The sequence below is a fragment of the Mastigoproctus giganteus genome, chromosome 12 (assembly GCF_048544385.1).
Source record: "Mastigoproctus giganteus isolate SK-2022 chromosome 12, ASM4854438v1, whole genome shotgun sequence".
NCBI lineage: Eukaryota > Metazoa > Arthropoda > Arachnida > Uropygi > Thelyphonidae > Mastigoproctus > Mastigoproctus giganteus.
Genome location: NC_143586.1, coordinates 118,080,030 through 118,097,183, shown reverse-complemented (window position 1 = coordinate 118,097,183; position 17,154 = coordinate 118,080,030). Strand labels below are relative to the sequence as shown.

The 17,154-nt window shown below is 37.7% G+C and overlaps 1 protein-coding gene across 1 annotated transcript in view; it reads left to right on the top strand.

The window, feature by feature from the left end:
- nompA (no mechanoreceptor potential A) overlaps positions 1-17,154 on the top strand; it is a 672,626-nt gene that overhangs the window by 406,160 nt on the left and 249,312 nt on the right. The window contains exon 11 of the mRNA XM_090385870.1: positions 7,690-7,783. Coding sequence (XP_090241996.1) covers positions 7,690-7,783 — 94 coding nt within the window. The remainder of the gene's footprint in view (positions 1-7,689; positions 7,784-17,154) is intronic.

The following is a 17,154-nucleotide window of genomic DNA, read 5'->3' as shown; positions in this document are numbered from 1 at the left end:
ATTGATCGACAAGGCTCTCATAAAAGGATCATAAAAGGATCAAGGATCTTATAAAAGATTATCACCCGGATATTCCTGCTGTGTAAATTGGCCTTAATCATTTTAATGACACCTTGATAGCCCACTTTTAGGGGGTCCAAAAATCCAGGATAAAGCACTAAACCCTGGATTCATTTTTCAAAAAGGTCGAGAAGCACCCTCCAACTGATGAACCTCCCACAGGACAGTCACCCAAGATGAGTAGAAATGATGACTCCTCTCCTTCCACCTCTATGTGATTTTTTATTATTTTTATTAGGGAAAATTGTTTATATTTTCACTAGGACAGTATTGTTTATGCTTTTCATGTGCGAAAGATTTTTTATTAGGAAAGTTCAATTATAGTTTTCACTAAGGAAAGATTGTTTATCCTTTTCCTGTGCATTAGATTGTTTATGCTTTTTATTAGGGAAAGTTTGTTCATATTTTTCACTAAGGAAACATTGTTTATGCTTTTCAAATTTTATGTACAGTGTATAAAAGTTAAATAAATTAATTTTATATTATTTTTACACTTATATTTTTCATTTTCTATTATATTTTTCCTGTTTAAATCATTGTATTGGATGGTAACTTTGCTCTAGACTGTTGGCCTGGAACGGATTAGGGGTAATTTGTTCCAGGCCCACAGTCGTGGAAGTTGATAGCCTAAATAAATTTAAGGCTCAGCTGGACAGGTATTTCGAACGAACGGAGGGGTGAAGTGGAAGTGGGTTTTTTTTTTTTTTTTGGCTGATGCTGATGCTTGCTAAAATACATATATTTCAATGTATACTTGAACGAACAGATGCTAAAATGAACAAGGTTCTAGACCAATTACATTCGTTCTAGCATACTCCACTGTACATGGTTTGTATTAGGGTAACTACGAATAAGAATATGTGCATGCACAGAAGTGCTAAAACTACAGTAAATAAATTTGATGAATTTGAGGTGCTGGTGAAGATATCAAAAGGTGGATATTGTTGGGATATCAAAGAACTGGTGTCACATGGAGATAAGGCATGCAGAATTAGAATTTGGGTAGTATAATATGTATGGAACAGATAGAAAGGGAGGAGGGGTCATGCTGTTAGTTAAGAAACACAAAATCTAAGGAAGTGCATCCAGTTGACATGGGTGGACAGTTCAGTGTTGAATCAGTTTGATGTGACATAAGCACTGGGAAAGCAAAGTTGAGAGTATGAGTGTGTTATAGGCCTACTGACTTTAATGAGTACAGCGAACAACTCTACAGAGAAATAAAGTGGACCAGTAAATCAGATTGTCTTATAATGGGGAATTTTAACTTCCCATATATAGACTGGAACTTGTCTGGAACACTAGAAAGACTTTTGTGGATTTATTGGATGATTCTTTTCTACAGCAGCATGTTCGAGAGGCAACCAGAGGCAGTAATACTTTTGATCTGATTATTGGCAGTGATTATTCATGCATTAAGAATCTGCGGATAATGGAACCACTAGGTTGCAGTGATCAAAGTGTACTGATGTACACTTTGATCACTGCATTTAGCCACACATCTAGGTAAGCATTTAGATCAATGCTTACCTAGATGTGTGGAAATTTGCATTTAGCCAGTGGGAGGTTGATTGCTGGAACAAACTTCCATCTGTTGTTGTGGAAATTGACAGCTTAAATAAATTCAAGTTGGAACTAAACAAACTTTTGGAGTGAATGGATGGGTGAAACAGAAGGGTTTTTTAATTTTTTTTTATTTTGGCTGATGATAAAAAAGCTTTCTTTCTTGCATCATATGTCTCTACTTATGCTAATGCGTCTATCTCTAACAAAGACTCTGTATTCTCTATTTTATAGATGTTCTGTTTCTGCTGCATGCCTTTTCTATGGATACTTCCATGGGCACTGTTCTTCTGAATTGGCTTCTATAATTCCTGCTCCCTCTTCCAAACCAGTCCAAACACATGATGCTACCAGTCAGCATCCCTTTACAGTCTCACTTCAAACTCGCAGAACCAACATTTTTTTTCTTTCTCATTTATTCCTTCAACTTCTGTTTTCTGGAACAACCTTTCTTTATATGTATTTCCTGACAGTTACAATCTATCATATACAGGCAACCCCCATATAACACGGTACTTCTACAACATGGTTTCGCTCTAACATTGTTTGAGAATTGCGGGAAATCTCGAATAACACGGTGTTTTTGAGCTGTTGTGCTGCAAAAACCCTGCCATTACATTAGATGTAATTTTCAACGTTTCTATTCCTTTTTTGTGAATTCCTGCTGTTGACTTGCTAGTCATTATTGCCTTCATGATATTTCTCTAAAGCATATTTCCAGAGGTCCCTACCATAAAACAATAAAAACAATTTGCAATTTCCAGTTTATTGGCCTTTTCTGTTAGTGTAATGAATTATAAATGGAAAGTAAACTTGATGTTCTTGCATTTACTATAGTACCGATAGCTGGAGTTCTGTGGGTTTTCATTTTATTATGGTGAAATATGTTTCCCCTGCCATGAAATATTCAATCATAAAAAACATAAAACATAAATCATAAGAAACATTTTCAGAAACTCATTACTCTGGTATCTCACTTGTGCATATCGAGTTTGTTGCTACTTGTGCACGCCATGTTCTTTGTTATTGATTGCTTATCTTTTTTTATTGTTTTTAATTTTACAACCCCCAGAAAATGTCAGTTAACAGAAATATCAGTTAGTTAGTATGTACATTGTTATAATGGAGTTTACTTGTTTCTTCTCGTTCGGGCTTCTCTGGATGACACGTCTGTGTTGCGGGACGCTTTTTCTTCCTTGGTTACTTTGTTCTTGAGCGTAACCCCAGTATACTCATGTGACTGCCTAGTGGTTTTTATATTAGGACAATAGTCTCGGCCCCCAATAAACCTACCCGAAGGAAGGGAATAGGAATCGCGGCTTTGACCTGGCACTGTGTTTTCACTACAAAACCCTTCCAGTTGTAGTTAGATTTTGAGTGCCGCAATACAAGTTCTTTTATTTTGATCCCACTAACTTACAATCTGGGCATCGTGTAGTAAGAGAACAGGTCTGAGGCAAGGAGGCTTAAACAAAACAGAGTTTATTGATAAGATCATCATGGAAAAGGTTATACACAAAGATTGACAGACGTTTAAACGCAAATTTAAGTAAACTGGCAGATTATCCATGAGTATGTAAATAGTGATTAATTTACTATAAGATAAATACAACATCTGTACATATATTCACAACTTGAGTGTTCGTTAACATTAAGATAAGAAAGAGTTGCTTTCATAAGCCATTTGGAAGTGTGTTCTTCGTGTGATGTTTTCTTTAAGGAGACTCCATCTCGGGTGGTGGGTAATGAGTAAAAAGATACCTTCTTTTAATTGTCATTATTTGCCAGTATAAGTACTTAACATTATGGGTATATACTTAGCCTAAGTGAGGAGAGGTACTAGTACATTAAAGAGACTAATGATATTCCGACTTACCGATCTGGGAAAAAGATCCACACTCCTTAAACCAGGCTACTACCGGATATTTTCTTCAGTCTTGGTCCTCGTTGGGTTTTATCGATGTCTTCTTATGTCAGTCTCTTTTCCCTGGGCCTCCTTGCTTCTTTAGGGAAGGCAAAGACACATAATGACACGACTCGACTCTCCGACCACCTCTCTTCTACCCGTATATATTTCCTCCTTATCACTTGACCCTTCGACAGTCTAAAATCCGTTTGTGCAAGGGAGCTCGCCTTTTGCCCTCATCGAGGGAGCCAAGGAAGGGGGAAGAAAGTGCTATACGAGAGTGACCGGTCGGAATTGTTGACCTGCCTTTTGTGTGTGGTCGTTATCAGTGGCCATATCACTGTAGGTGAAAGAAGCCTAGAATCACGTGACGATGGTGTGAAATTTCAGCTGCCGGTTTCTAAGAATTTCTACTCTGTGGAAAAGAGTGATTACGGAGTGCACCTTATCCCTGTCTGGACGACTGACCAATTTGCATAGAGGTGGAAAACAAGCGTAAGACGAAAACACTTCTCCTCCGGAAACTATACAGCGTGGGAAAAAGAAAAAGAGTACTAGTAATAAGATCGGTAAAAATGTATGCATTTTACAACATATTACAGTACATATTAATTAAGCTATGTACGTAAGTGTAAATTTATTTTTATTTTGCTACCTGGAAAATATTCTTCCGATTTTCACGTATCATTTAACTTTGTTAATTGGTAAGGTAATAAATTTAAATTTGTGTTCTATATCTTTAAAGCAGGGATCCACTGTATTTTGTTCCAAGATCCCTGGGTTAGGTTCCGTCCTAATTGAACTGTAACCAAGTCACAAAGGAGATTAGGCAGGCAAAGGCAGACTATGAAAAATCCTTGGCAAAGGATGCAAAGAAAAACAGAAAAGAGTTCTTTACCTATTTAAACTCAAGAAGGAAAGGGATGAATCAGATTGGTCCACTGGATATTGATGGTTCAACAGTTGAGGATCCTGCTCAGGTGGCTAACAATCTAAACGAGTATTTTGCATCTACATTCACGCATGAGGAGTTATTCAGGAAGGAGAATGATGTAGGTAAAGTAAACATTGGCAGTGAGCTGGATGATTTTGTAATAACTCAGAGGAAAGTGGAGGAGAGATTGCTGAGGATAAACATAAAAAAGGCACCTGGGGTGGATGGGATCTATCCAGTTATATTAAAGGAGGCAGCAAAGGAAGTAAGCAAACCCCTAGCCATAATTATGAGGGCTTCTTTGGACTCAGGGGAGGTACCCATACACTGGAGATGTGCAAATGTAACCCCAATTCACAAAGGAGGATCAAAGGCTGACACAAGTAATTATAGACCTGTTAGTTTAACTTCTGTTCCAGGTAAATTAATGGAGGCACTGGTTAAAGAAGCACTGCAGTATCATCTAGACAAGAATTCAGTTATAGCTCAGACGCAGCATGGTTTTGTTAAGGGCAGGTCTTGCCTGACCAATTTGATTGGATACTATGATGTAGTCACAAAAGAACTGGATGCAGGGAATAACTTTGATATTATATATTTGGATCTTAGAAAGGCTTTTGATACTGTTGCACATGGAAGACTGCTGCACAAATTGGAGCAGTGTGGCATTGGAGGCAAATTGCTGCTATGGATAAGGGGATGGTTGAGTGGCAGAAGACAGAGAGTGGTAATCAATGGATACTGCTCAACGTGGACTAATGTTATTAGTGGAGTTCCTCAGGGTTCAGTGTTGGGTCCGTTGTTGTTTTTGGTGTTTATGAATGATATTGATGATGGGATATCAAGTTTAATGTCCAAGTTTGCAGATGATACAAAGGTTGGCAGGGTTGTTAAGGACACTACTGACGCTATGCTGCTGCAACAGGATCTGGAAAGGTTGAACAGATGGGCTGAGAGGTAGCAAATGAAGTTTAACATTGACAAATGTAAAATACTACATATGGGAAACAGTAACCCCAGAGCAACATATCAACTCTGCGGTACTACACTGACAGTGGTGGAGAATGAAAAGGACCTGGGGGTAATTGTGCAGGCAGATATGAAGTTCTCTGAGCAGTGCAGACGAGCTGCAAGAGTAGCTCATGGTGTCTTGTCAATGATATACAGGAATTTTTCTAGCAGGGATAAGGAGGTGATTATTCCCTTGTATAAGGCAATGGTTAGGCCACATCTTGAGTACTGTATACAGGTCTGGAGGCCTCATTTCAAGAAGGATGTAGAGCTGCTGGAACGGGTACAGAGAAGGGCAACAAGATTAGTGAATGGAACAAAGGGTTGCTCTTACGAAGAAAGGCTTAAGTTTTGCAAATTACAGAGTCTGGAGACTAGGCACCAGCGAGGTGATCTGATAGAGGTGTATAAGACTTTGAATGGTTTGAGCATGCTCAATGCCAATGGGATTCTTCATCTTGCTCAAAATAATCACCTCAGAGGGCATAAATTCAAATTGAGGAAGGACGGATGTCGGATAGATGTGCGGAAATTTGCCTTTGGCCAGCGGGTGGTTGGTTGGTGGAACCAACTTCTGTCACTTTTTGTTGAAGTTGATAGCCTAAACAAATTTAAGGCTCAACTGGACAGGTATTTCGAACGAACGGAGGGGTGAAATGAGAGTGGTGTGTTTTTTTTTTTTTTTTTTTGGCTGATGCTGAATAAGCTTGCTTTCTTGCATCATATGCCTCTACTAATGCTAATGCTAACTTGTGCTTGTTTGACACCATAAAAAATTGTGACTTCGAAAAATGCAGATTGTGACAGAGAACAGAAGGTACACGAAATCTAGATGCTGCAGAAGTGATTGTGCTTAGCAGAAATGAAGAGGAAGAAAATTAAATGAACATACATTATCTGACATATAAGTATCACAGTTTGTAAGGTAAGACGTTTGTTCAGTTATTATTATTTAAGTTACTACTATTATAAAAATAAAGTAATATTAAGTTATTACTACTATAAAAATTAAGTTTCTGATAGTTATTAAAAAAAAAAAAAACATGTAGTTTTGTTAGCTTTTGGAACATAACCCCCCTTCCCCCTTTTGTACTGGTTCTTAGTCCCATGTAACATGGTTTCGCATTACATGAGATTTTGTAGGAACCAAACTACCGTGTTATATGAGGGTTACCTGTATCTTCTTTCATCTTCTTAACCTTCAACCAATGCATCATACTAAGTACTATAGGTTCTAATGCCTTTCATGCTTGGGGTTGTCACAAAAAAAAACACATACTTACCTGCACTTTAGCTTTAGGAAAGGTATATAGCTGAAAGTATTTCAAACTGTTTTAAGCAATATATTAAACAGGTTTTAATGAAAAACATTGCATATTTTTTGTTTTGATACCTATTCAAATTTATAAAATTATAAATTTGAATAGGTATCAATAGGTATTTGAAAAGGTTTAATGAAATGCAGGAGCACTGTCTTGCCCTCTCTTGTGTTTTTATGACCAGAAAGATATTTAAACTGCCTAGTAAATGAAGGTGTTCCTAATATTCACAGCAAGATGAAACAATTACTATGAATTGCCTTGCAGTTGCACTAGTATTAAATAAATTATTATGTCACCAAAAATTTAATGGCCATTTAAAAAGCTGAGAAACTTCTAGAACAGGACTTTTGTCTCTCATCAGACAAATTTCAATAGGGTAATTGTAGATGGCTCTGATGGCCAAAGCAGGATGAAACATTACTATGAGTTGCCTCGCTGTTGCACTAATATTAAATAAATGGTATTGCCAAAAAGTTAATGGCCATTTAAAAAGCTGAGAAACTTCTCTAACAGCCAATGGCATTTTTTTCTCAGATCAGATAACAAGTTTCAAGAGACCAGACGGTCCTTGATTGCTTATAGACCCATCTAGAGACTGCCTTTTAATGATGAAGGAACAAGTAAATCCCAGGTTGTTATGACAGCATCTCAGCTTTTAAATTAATGACAATTAAATAAACACTGATCCATGGTGAAAATTAACTGATCTAAATGAAAAGAAATAAAGTTGTAAATCCAGTTACTATATTTAACAAAAGTTACAGTCAGTTGCCATTAACAATAAAGCTGAGTATTTAGTTGCCATTTCTTATGTTTCTCAGCTATGAAACAATTAAAGCACATCATGTCTCACATTTATTTATTTATTTTTTTGTTTGTTTGTTTTGCTGCAGTCTACTGGGAATTCTATAGTGATATATTTGCTACCAATGTCATCGCAAAAGATCCATACTCAGGACGACAAGTTCACCTTATAGATGCAAGAGGGTAAGGTTTCATAGCTCTTTTGGAGATTAGCATTAGCATTAGCAAGGGCACATGATGCAAGAAAGTAAGCTTATATAGCATCGGCTAAACCCCCCCCTCTCATTTCACTCATTCACCCACTCCAAATGTCTAGTTCTGCCTTGAATCTGTTTAAGCTATCAACTTCTACAACACTTGGGAGTTTGTTCCAGCAATCAACCACCTGCTGGCTCAAGACAAATTTCCGCATATCTATCCTACAACTGTCTTTCCTCAATTTGAATTTATGCCCTCTCAGGCGATTATTCTGAGCAAGAGGAAGAATCCCATCAGCACTGAGCATGCTCAAATAATTCAAGGCTTTATACACCTCAATCAGATCACCTCGCAGGTGCCTAGTCTCCAGACACTGTAATTTGCAAAACTTAAGCCTTTCTTTGTAAGAGCAACCCTTTGATCCATTCACTAATCTTGTTGCCCTTCTCTGTACTCGTTCCAACAACTCTACATTCTTCTTAAAATGAAGCCTCTAGACCTGTATACAGTACTCAAGGTGTATCCTAACCATTGCCTTATACAAGGAGATAATCACCTCCTTATCCCTGCTAGAAACATTCCTCTATATCATTGACAAGACAACCAAAGGCTACTCTTCCAGACCATCTGCACTGCTCAGAAAACTTCATATCTGCCTGCACAATTACCTCCAGGTCCTTTTCACTCTCTACCTCTGTCAGTGTTGTACCTCACAGTTGATATGTTACTCTGCGATTACTGCTTCCCATATGCAGTACTTTACATTTGTCAACATTAAACTTCAATTGCCGCCTCTCGGCCCATCTAATCAACTTTTCTAGATCCTGTTGCAGCAGCATACTGTCATTAGTGTCATTAACAACCCTGCTGACCTTCATATCATCTGCAAACTTGGACATTAAGCCTAATATACTGTCATCAATATCATTAATATTCATGATGGTATATCAGAAAACAATAAAGGACCCAAAACTGAACCCTGAGGGACTCCACTAATAACATTAAACCACCGAGAGCAGTGTCCATTGATTACCACTCTCTGTCTCTCCCACTCAACCATCCCTTTATCCATAGCAGCAATTTGCCTCCAGTGCCACACTGCTCCAATTTCTGCAGCAGTCTTTTATATGCAACAGTGCCAACAGCCTTTCTAAGATCCAAATAAATGATATCGAAATTATTCTTTTTTTGCATCCAGTTCCTTTGTGACTACATCATAGTATCCAATCAAATTGGTCAGGCAAGACTTTCCCATAACAAAACCATGCTGTGTCCGAGCTATAACTGAAGTCTTGTCTAGATGATCCTGCAATGCTTCTTTAACCAGTGCCTCCATTAATTTCCCTGGAATAGAAGTTAAACTAACAGGTCTGTAATTACCTGTGTCTCCCTTTGATCCTCCGTTCTGAATTGAGGTCGCATTTGCACATCTCCAGTCCCTGGGTACCTCCCCTGACACCAAGGAAGCTGTCATAATTATGACTAAGGGTTTGCTTACTTCCTTTGCTGCCTCCTTTAATATAACTGGATAGATTCCATTCAACTCAGGTGCCTTTCTTATGTTTACCTTCAACAATTTGTCCTCCACTTTACTCTCAGTTATTACAAGATTATCTAGCTTACTGCCAAAGGTTAATACACCTCTGGCATTCCCCTCCCTGAATAATGTGAATGTAGATGCAAAATATTCATTTAGTTTGTTAGCTACTTGAGCAGGATCACCAACAGTTGAACCATCAATATCATGTGGACTAATCTGATTCATCCCCTTCCTTCTAGAGTTTACATAAGTAAAGAACTCTTTGCTGTTTTTTTTGCATCCTTTTCCAAAGAGATCTCGGAATTTGCCTTTGCCTGCCTAACCTGTGTTGTGACTTGGTTACAGACCAGCTTATATCTATCATAGGCTTCTGCGTCACCTGTTAAGTTATATGTATCCCATGTATTTTTCTTCTCTGCCATATGTCTCATTAGTTCATCTGACATCCATTTAGGCCTAAACCTTGAACAATATTCCCTAGTTGGTATGAATAGCCTAGTAGCTTACAAGATTATTTTTTTGAATGCTTCCCATTTTGAATTTGCTGTTGGTAACATCATCAATTGGTCCCACTGTATAGAATTTAAATACTGTCTCAGACCATCATAGTCACCTTTATGAAAGGCAAAACCCTTCCCTTTACCCCTGATGGTAGTTACCTCTTTGAGTAAATCCTGCTTCAGCACACTGTGATCACTGCCACCTAGTCGTTCCTTTATCTCTAGATTCTTAATGCATGAATAATCCCTACTGATAATCAGATCAAGAGTATTACTCCCTCCAATTGCCTCCTGAATATGCTGCTGTAGAAAACAATCATCCAATAAATCCACAAAAGCCTTGCTTGTATGTGAGTGACCAACCCACAAACCTAGTTTTCAGATACTGTAAATAAATAAAAAAAAGATATAAGGGTATTTAGCATTATTTAATCTTAACAATAGACAAATATTAAAACATAAAACTAATTTTATGTTTAAAATTTTTTGTGTACTTCATTTTGTTTAATCTGAATTTTATATATAGCATTATCAAAGACACATGCTGCAAGAAAGCAAGCTTATATAGCATCAGCCAAAAAACACATACCCTTCTCATTTCATCCATCCACTCACTCCAAATGTTTGTCTAGTTCTGCCTTGAATCTATTTAAGCTATGAACTTCTATAACGAGATTGAAGTTTGTTCCAGCAATCAACCACCCGCTGGCTAAAGGCAAACTTCTGCATATATATCCTACAACTGTCTTTCCTCAATTTGAATTTATGCCCTCTTAGGTGATTATTCTGAGCAAGAGGAAGAATCCCATCAGCATTGAGCATGCTCAAATCATTCAAGGATTTATACACCTCAATGAGATCACCTCACAAGTGCCTAGTCTTACTTAGTATACTGTAATTTTTAATTTGCAAAACTTAAGCCTTTATTCGTAAGAGCAACCCTTTGTTCCATTCACTAATCTTGTTGCCCTTCTCTGTACGTGTTCCAGCAGCTCTACATCCTATGTAAAATGAGGCACCCAGACGTGTATGCAGTACTTCAGGTGTTGCCTGACCATTGCCATATACAAAGGGATAATCACCTCCTTATCCCTGCTAGCAAAATTATATTATATTTTATTATTATTAGCCAAATGGTACAAGGAAGCCTGAGATTTTTGCTGCACCAACCAAAATAAAAAATTTCTAAGTTACCCTGAGAGAGAGAGAGAGAAAAAGAGAACAAGAGTTAGAAGTAGAAGAGCATCACCAAGAAAGAGAAGAATGATGATATCTGATATCCACCTCAGGATACTGGGTGTACCAAGCCCATACTCACCAGATATGAGCCAAGACCCCATGTGCTGGTCTGGTAGCCTGTCTGTATTGCTCAGAAAAAACTTCATATATTACTGCACAATTACCCCCAGGTCTTTCTCATTCTTCACTAAGCTGAGTGTAGTACCACACAGTTGGTAGGTTACTTTGGGGTTGCTGCTAGCCATATGCAGTACTTTGCATTTGTAAATTTTAAACTTCAATTGCCACCTCTCAGTGCATCTGCCCAACTTTTCTAGATCCTGTTGCAGTAACGGGCTGTCATTAATAACCCTGCCAACCTTCATATCATCTGCAAACTTAAACATTAAGCCTGATTTACCTTCATCAATATCATTGATAAATATAGAAAACAAAAATGGACCCCACACGAACACTGGGGGATTCCAATAATAACATTAATCCACGAAGAGTAGTGTCCATTGATATCCACTCTCTGTCTTCTCTCACTCAACCATCCTTTTATCCATAGCAGCAACTAGATTATCCTTCATTGGATCTTTAACAGACATGCGACACCTGTCAGAGTATAAAAATGCATGGGATGCATATAAATCATTAGGTGATACAGACACCTATGGAAGATATAAACTAGTCTGCATCAAGTCACCAAGGAGGTTAGACAGCCCAAAGCAGATTATGATAAATCTTTGGCAAAGAATGCAAAGAAAAACAGCAAAGACTTCTTTATTGATGTAAAGAGAATGGCTAACGTTGGTCCACGTGATAGTCATGGTTTAAGTTTCGATGGTCCTGCTCAGGTTGTGACAAACTGAATAAGTATTTTGCATCTATATTCACACATGAGGAATTCTTTAGGGAAATGGATGCAAGAAGTTTATTAAACTTTAAGAGGCTGCTAAGTGATTTTGTAACAGCTTAGAGGAAAGTTGAAGAGAAATTGTTGATGCTAAACATAAAAGAGGCACCTGTGATGGATGAGCTCTATCCAAGTATATTAAAGGAGGCAGCAAAGGAAGTAAACAATCCCTCAGTCATAATTATGTGAGCATCTTTGGATTCAGGGCAAGTCCCCATGGACTTGCCCTGTATGCGATTCAATAGATATGTAAATGTATCCCCAATTCACAAAGTGAGATCAAAAGGTTACACAATTAATTATAGACCTGTTAGCTTAACTTCTGTTCCAGAAAAAATAATGGAGTCACTGGCTAAAGAAGTAATGCAAGGACCATCTGGACAGGCATGCAGTTATAATTCAGATGCAGCGTGGAGTTTGTTAAGGGGAAATCGTGTCTGACCAATTTGATTCAACACTATGATGCAGTCACAAAGGAACTGGATGCAAAGAATAATTTTGATATCATATACTTGGATAAGCTTTTGATACTGTGTTGCACATAAAAGACTCCTATACAAATTGGAGCAGTGTTGCTTTAAGTACAAGGGTTGTTGTATTACCTGGGTACCTGCCCGCCCACTGATGATGAAGCCGCACAGCTTCGAAACGATCATCTGGGTGGTGGTACCGCTGAAAATAAATAACAGTAGTCTTCTCTCTAGAGAAGCGTTATTTATTTGAAGTAATGCAATAGTAGCTATCTCATTGTGAAGGCAACCACATTATGAGATACAATTAAAATGATGCCCTCTATGCTACATACGTAGTTCAAATATATGGGTTAACTATGGTGTATTTACACCAATACTATATAGTTTAAGTACAAGTTACTGCTAGGGATAAAAAGATGGCTGAGTGGGAGAAGACAGAACATGGTTATCAGTGGACACTGCTCTTCTTGGACTAATATTATTATTGAAGTCCACAAGGTTTCGGTGATGGGCCTTTTGTTGTTTTTGTATTTTTTAATGATATTGATGAAGGCATATGAGGCTTAATGTCCAAGTTTGCAGATGATACAAAGATTAGTAGGATGGTTAACGACAGTAATCAATGTGAGCTTTTGCAACAAGATCTAGGAAAATTGGTTCAATGGGCTGAGAAATGGCAGTAGAATGTTAATGAATGTAAGGTTCTGCATATGGATAGCAGTAATCCCAGAGTAACTCATCAATTTTGTGCTACTAGATTTAGAGTAGTGGAAAATTAAAAAAAATCTGGGAGTAATTGTGTAGTCAGATATTCAGTTCTCTGAGCAATGCAGACATGCTGCCAGGACTGCTCATTGGGTTTTGTAAATGATATGCAGAAACTTTCCTAGCAGGGATAAGGAGATGATTATCCCTTTGTACAAGGCCTTATCTTGAGTATTGTAGACAGGTCTGGAGGCCTCACTTTAGGAATGATGTAGATCTGCCGAAACAGGTGCAGAGATTGGTGAAGGGGAAAAAAGGTTGCCTTACCAAGAAAGGCTTTAATTCTGCTAATTGCAGCATATGGAGACTAGGCACCTGCAAAGAGATCTGATCGAGGTGCTTAAGGCCTTGAATGGAATTTGTAAGCTGAATGTTGATGGCTTTCTTCCTCTTGTTGAGACTACAAAACATGAAGAGGCATAAATTTGAATTGAGGAAGGATGGTGCAGGATAGATTTGACAAAGATTGCCTTCAGCCAGCAGGTGGTTGATTATTGTTCCAATAATAACAGATGGTGGTGTTGATTATTGTTCCAATAATCAACACCACCATCTGTTACTGTGGAAGTGAAGAACTTAAATAAATTCAAAGAACTAGGACAGACTATTGGGAGGAAATGGAAAGGTGAAATGGGAAGTTTTTTATTTTTTTTTTGCATGATGCTGTATAAGTTTGCTTTCTTGCATCATTTGCCACTGATACAACTACTACTACTACTAATAATACTTTTCATGCTATTATTTTCAAGAGCAATTTGTGCTAAGCTATAGAATTATGAAAATCTGGCACGTAAAGTAAGGAATAGAGAGGGATAATACCTTTTTTGTATGGATTCTTATATAAAAGTTTTCAGTTGGAAGGACAAGACCTTTCTAATCCTAGTGAGATCACAGATCCTTTAGCTGAAATGTTTTTGAAAGTGTCTGCAATTATTACTTCATATGATTCATCCTTGCAAAAATCAAAGCAACTGCACAAAAGTATAACCCTATACAACATGATTTTTTTTTCCAGCATATCAATGGTTGTTTCTGGTCAAGTTTTATGTATAGAATTTAAAATCAATCATAAAAATTTCGTATCACGTCTCAGTTTTAAGATACAGATAGATAAATGGATTCTGTACAAAGATACCATTACTGTTTGAAATACAATTTTTAAGCCTATTAACTTTTGGGTGGTTTTATTTATTGGACTAAAAGTTAAGCAAGTACATCATTACTGTTCTTGCAATATAGTATATTTTGATTTTGATACAATTTTCCAGACAAGTCAGTATTTTTATAAAATATTTAAGGGCAAAGATGAGGTAGAATGACTAATATATAGGTTAGTGCAAAAGCATCATTTTAACATAGCCATCTACCAAGGTAGTTAAATTAATTAATTAAATTGGCATTGTTTTGGTTATATCTCATATTTTGAATACCTTCACAATGAGTTGCTATTGTATCATACTACACTGAATAAGTAACACTTAATCAGTGGAGAAGACTACTGAGAATAAGTAAGTAAGAGTAGTCTTCTCCACAGGTGAAGTGTTACTTATTCGAGGTAGTACAATACCATAGCAACTCATTGTGAAGATACTCACAATAGCAGATATAACCAAAACAATGCCAACTGTGTTAATTAATTTAACTACCTCGGTAGATGGTTATGTTAAAATGATGCTTTTGCCCTAACCTATATATTAGTCAGTATTTTTATTAATTTTATTACACCATTCAACTGTTCAATATATAGTGCATGATAAACTACGCTACAAAAATGCACCTCCTGTTCAAATTACCAATTGCCTTTACTGTTTTTAGGTCAATGCATTGTTAAAATAGAGAAGACAAAGCACAGACTTGCATCAATTACCCAGACAACTTTTGCTATATTTGTGGACACTTAACCCCAAAAACACAGAGAAAGAAAATATACAATGCCACAAAAGTTGCATATTCATTGTACTTCACTGCAAGATCGGTGAACAAGAAAAAAATTGGGACCTTTATCTCGTGGCTATTCCCAACCTTGTATTGGCTGCCATTACCAGAATGTAAATGGGATGACCTGCAAGATTTCTTTTCTTCTTTTCCTTGGTTGGATTACTGTTTCAAAACTTCTGATGTCAACGTTTCCTCAGATCGTGTCAGTGAAATTATTCTTGCAGGAATGGAATCCTTTAACCCACACTCCACTATAAAATCTCGTCTTTTATCTAAACGTTAGTTATCCAATAAATGTGCTAGGGCTGTTCAAGAGAGGAACGTCGCATATCGTAATTGGCTTGTTTCTAATTCTTCATTTTCATTTTCTGCCTACACCAAAGCTCAAAACAATTCTAAAACAGTTATTAATCAGTACAAACTAGAGTTTGATCAGGCTAAGAGTAGAAAACTTGCTTCTTGCCCTAATGGTAGCCAAGCATTCTGGTCTCTTGCCAAAGCTATTGGCCGCAACTTTTGCCCATCTCTGCTCCCAACTCTGTCCAAATCAGATGATTCTGTTGTCACTTCAGTCAAGGAAAAAACTGAACTGCTAGCATCCCATTTCTCTTCTAACTCATGTATTAATGATCTTGGTAAAATACCTCACACTATTTCCAACACACTCCATTCAATGCCTCCTGTGGTCTTTCGTCAAAAGGATGTCAGAAGGATTTTAGCATTAGCATTAGTAGAGGCATATGATGCAAGAAAGCAAGCTTATGCAGCATCAGCCAAAAAAAAAAAAAAAAACTTCCACTTCACCCCTCCGTTCGTTCGAAATACCTGTCCAGCTGAGCCTTAAATTTATTTAGGCTATCAACTTCCACAACAAGGAATGGAAGACAGTTCCACCAACCAACTACACGCTGGCGAAAGGCAAATTTCCGGACATCTATTCTACATCTGTCTTTCCTCAATTTGAATTTATGCCCTCTCAGGTGAATATTCTGAGCAAGAGGAAGAATCTCATCAGCATTGAGCATGCTCAAACCATTCAAGGCTTTATACACATCTGTCTAATCACCTCACCGGTCTTCTTGATTAGACCAGGGTTAGAGCCCGTTACCACCAAATACAGACGATGCAGAAAGGGAATGACCACCGCATATTCTATGAGCAAGATGGCCTTAGTTGCTAATGCTGCTAAAAACCAAACAACAAAAAACAACAAAACAACCTTTCCGGTGCCTAGTCTCCAGACACTGTAATTTGCAAAACTTAAGCCTTTCTTCGTAAGAGCAACCCTTTGTTCCATTCACTAACCTTATGGCTCTGCTCTGTACTCGTTCCAGCAGCCCTACATCATTCTTGAAATAAGGCCTCCAGACTTGTATACAGTACTCGAGGTGTGGCCTGACCATTGCCTTATACAAGGGAATAATCACCTCCTTATCCCTGCTAGAAAAATTCCTGTATATCATTGACACCATGAGCTACTCTTGCAGCCCGTCTGCACTGCTCAGAGAACTTCATATCTGCCTGCACAATTATCACCAGATCCTTTTCATTCTCTACCACTGTCAGTGTAGTACCACAGAGTTGATACGTTGCTCTGGGGTTGCTGTTTCCCATATGTAGCACTTTACATTTGTCAATGTTAAACTTCATTTCCCACTTCTCAGCCCATCTGCTCAACCTTTCCAGATCCTGTTGCAGCAGCATAGCATCAGTAGTGTTCTTAACAACCCTACCAACCTTTGTATCGTCTGCAAACTTGGACATTAAGCTTGATATACCATCATCAATATCATTTATAAATACAGAAAACAATAATGGACCCAACACTGAACCCTGAGGGACTCCACTAATGACATTACTCCACGATGACCAGTGTCCATTGATTACCACCCTCTGTCTCCTCCACCTCAACCACCCCTTTATCCATAGCAGCAATTTTCTCCAATGCCACACTGCTCCAATTTGTGCAGCAGTCTTCCATGTGCAACAGTATCAAAAACCTT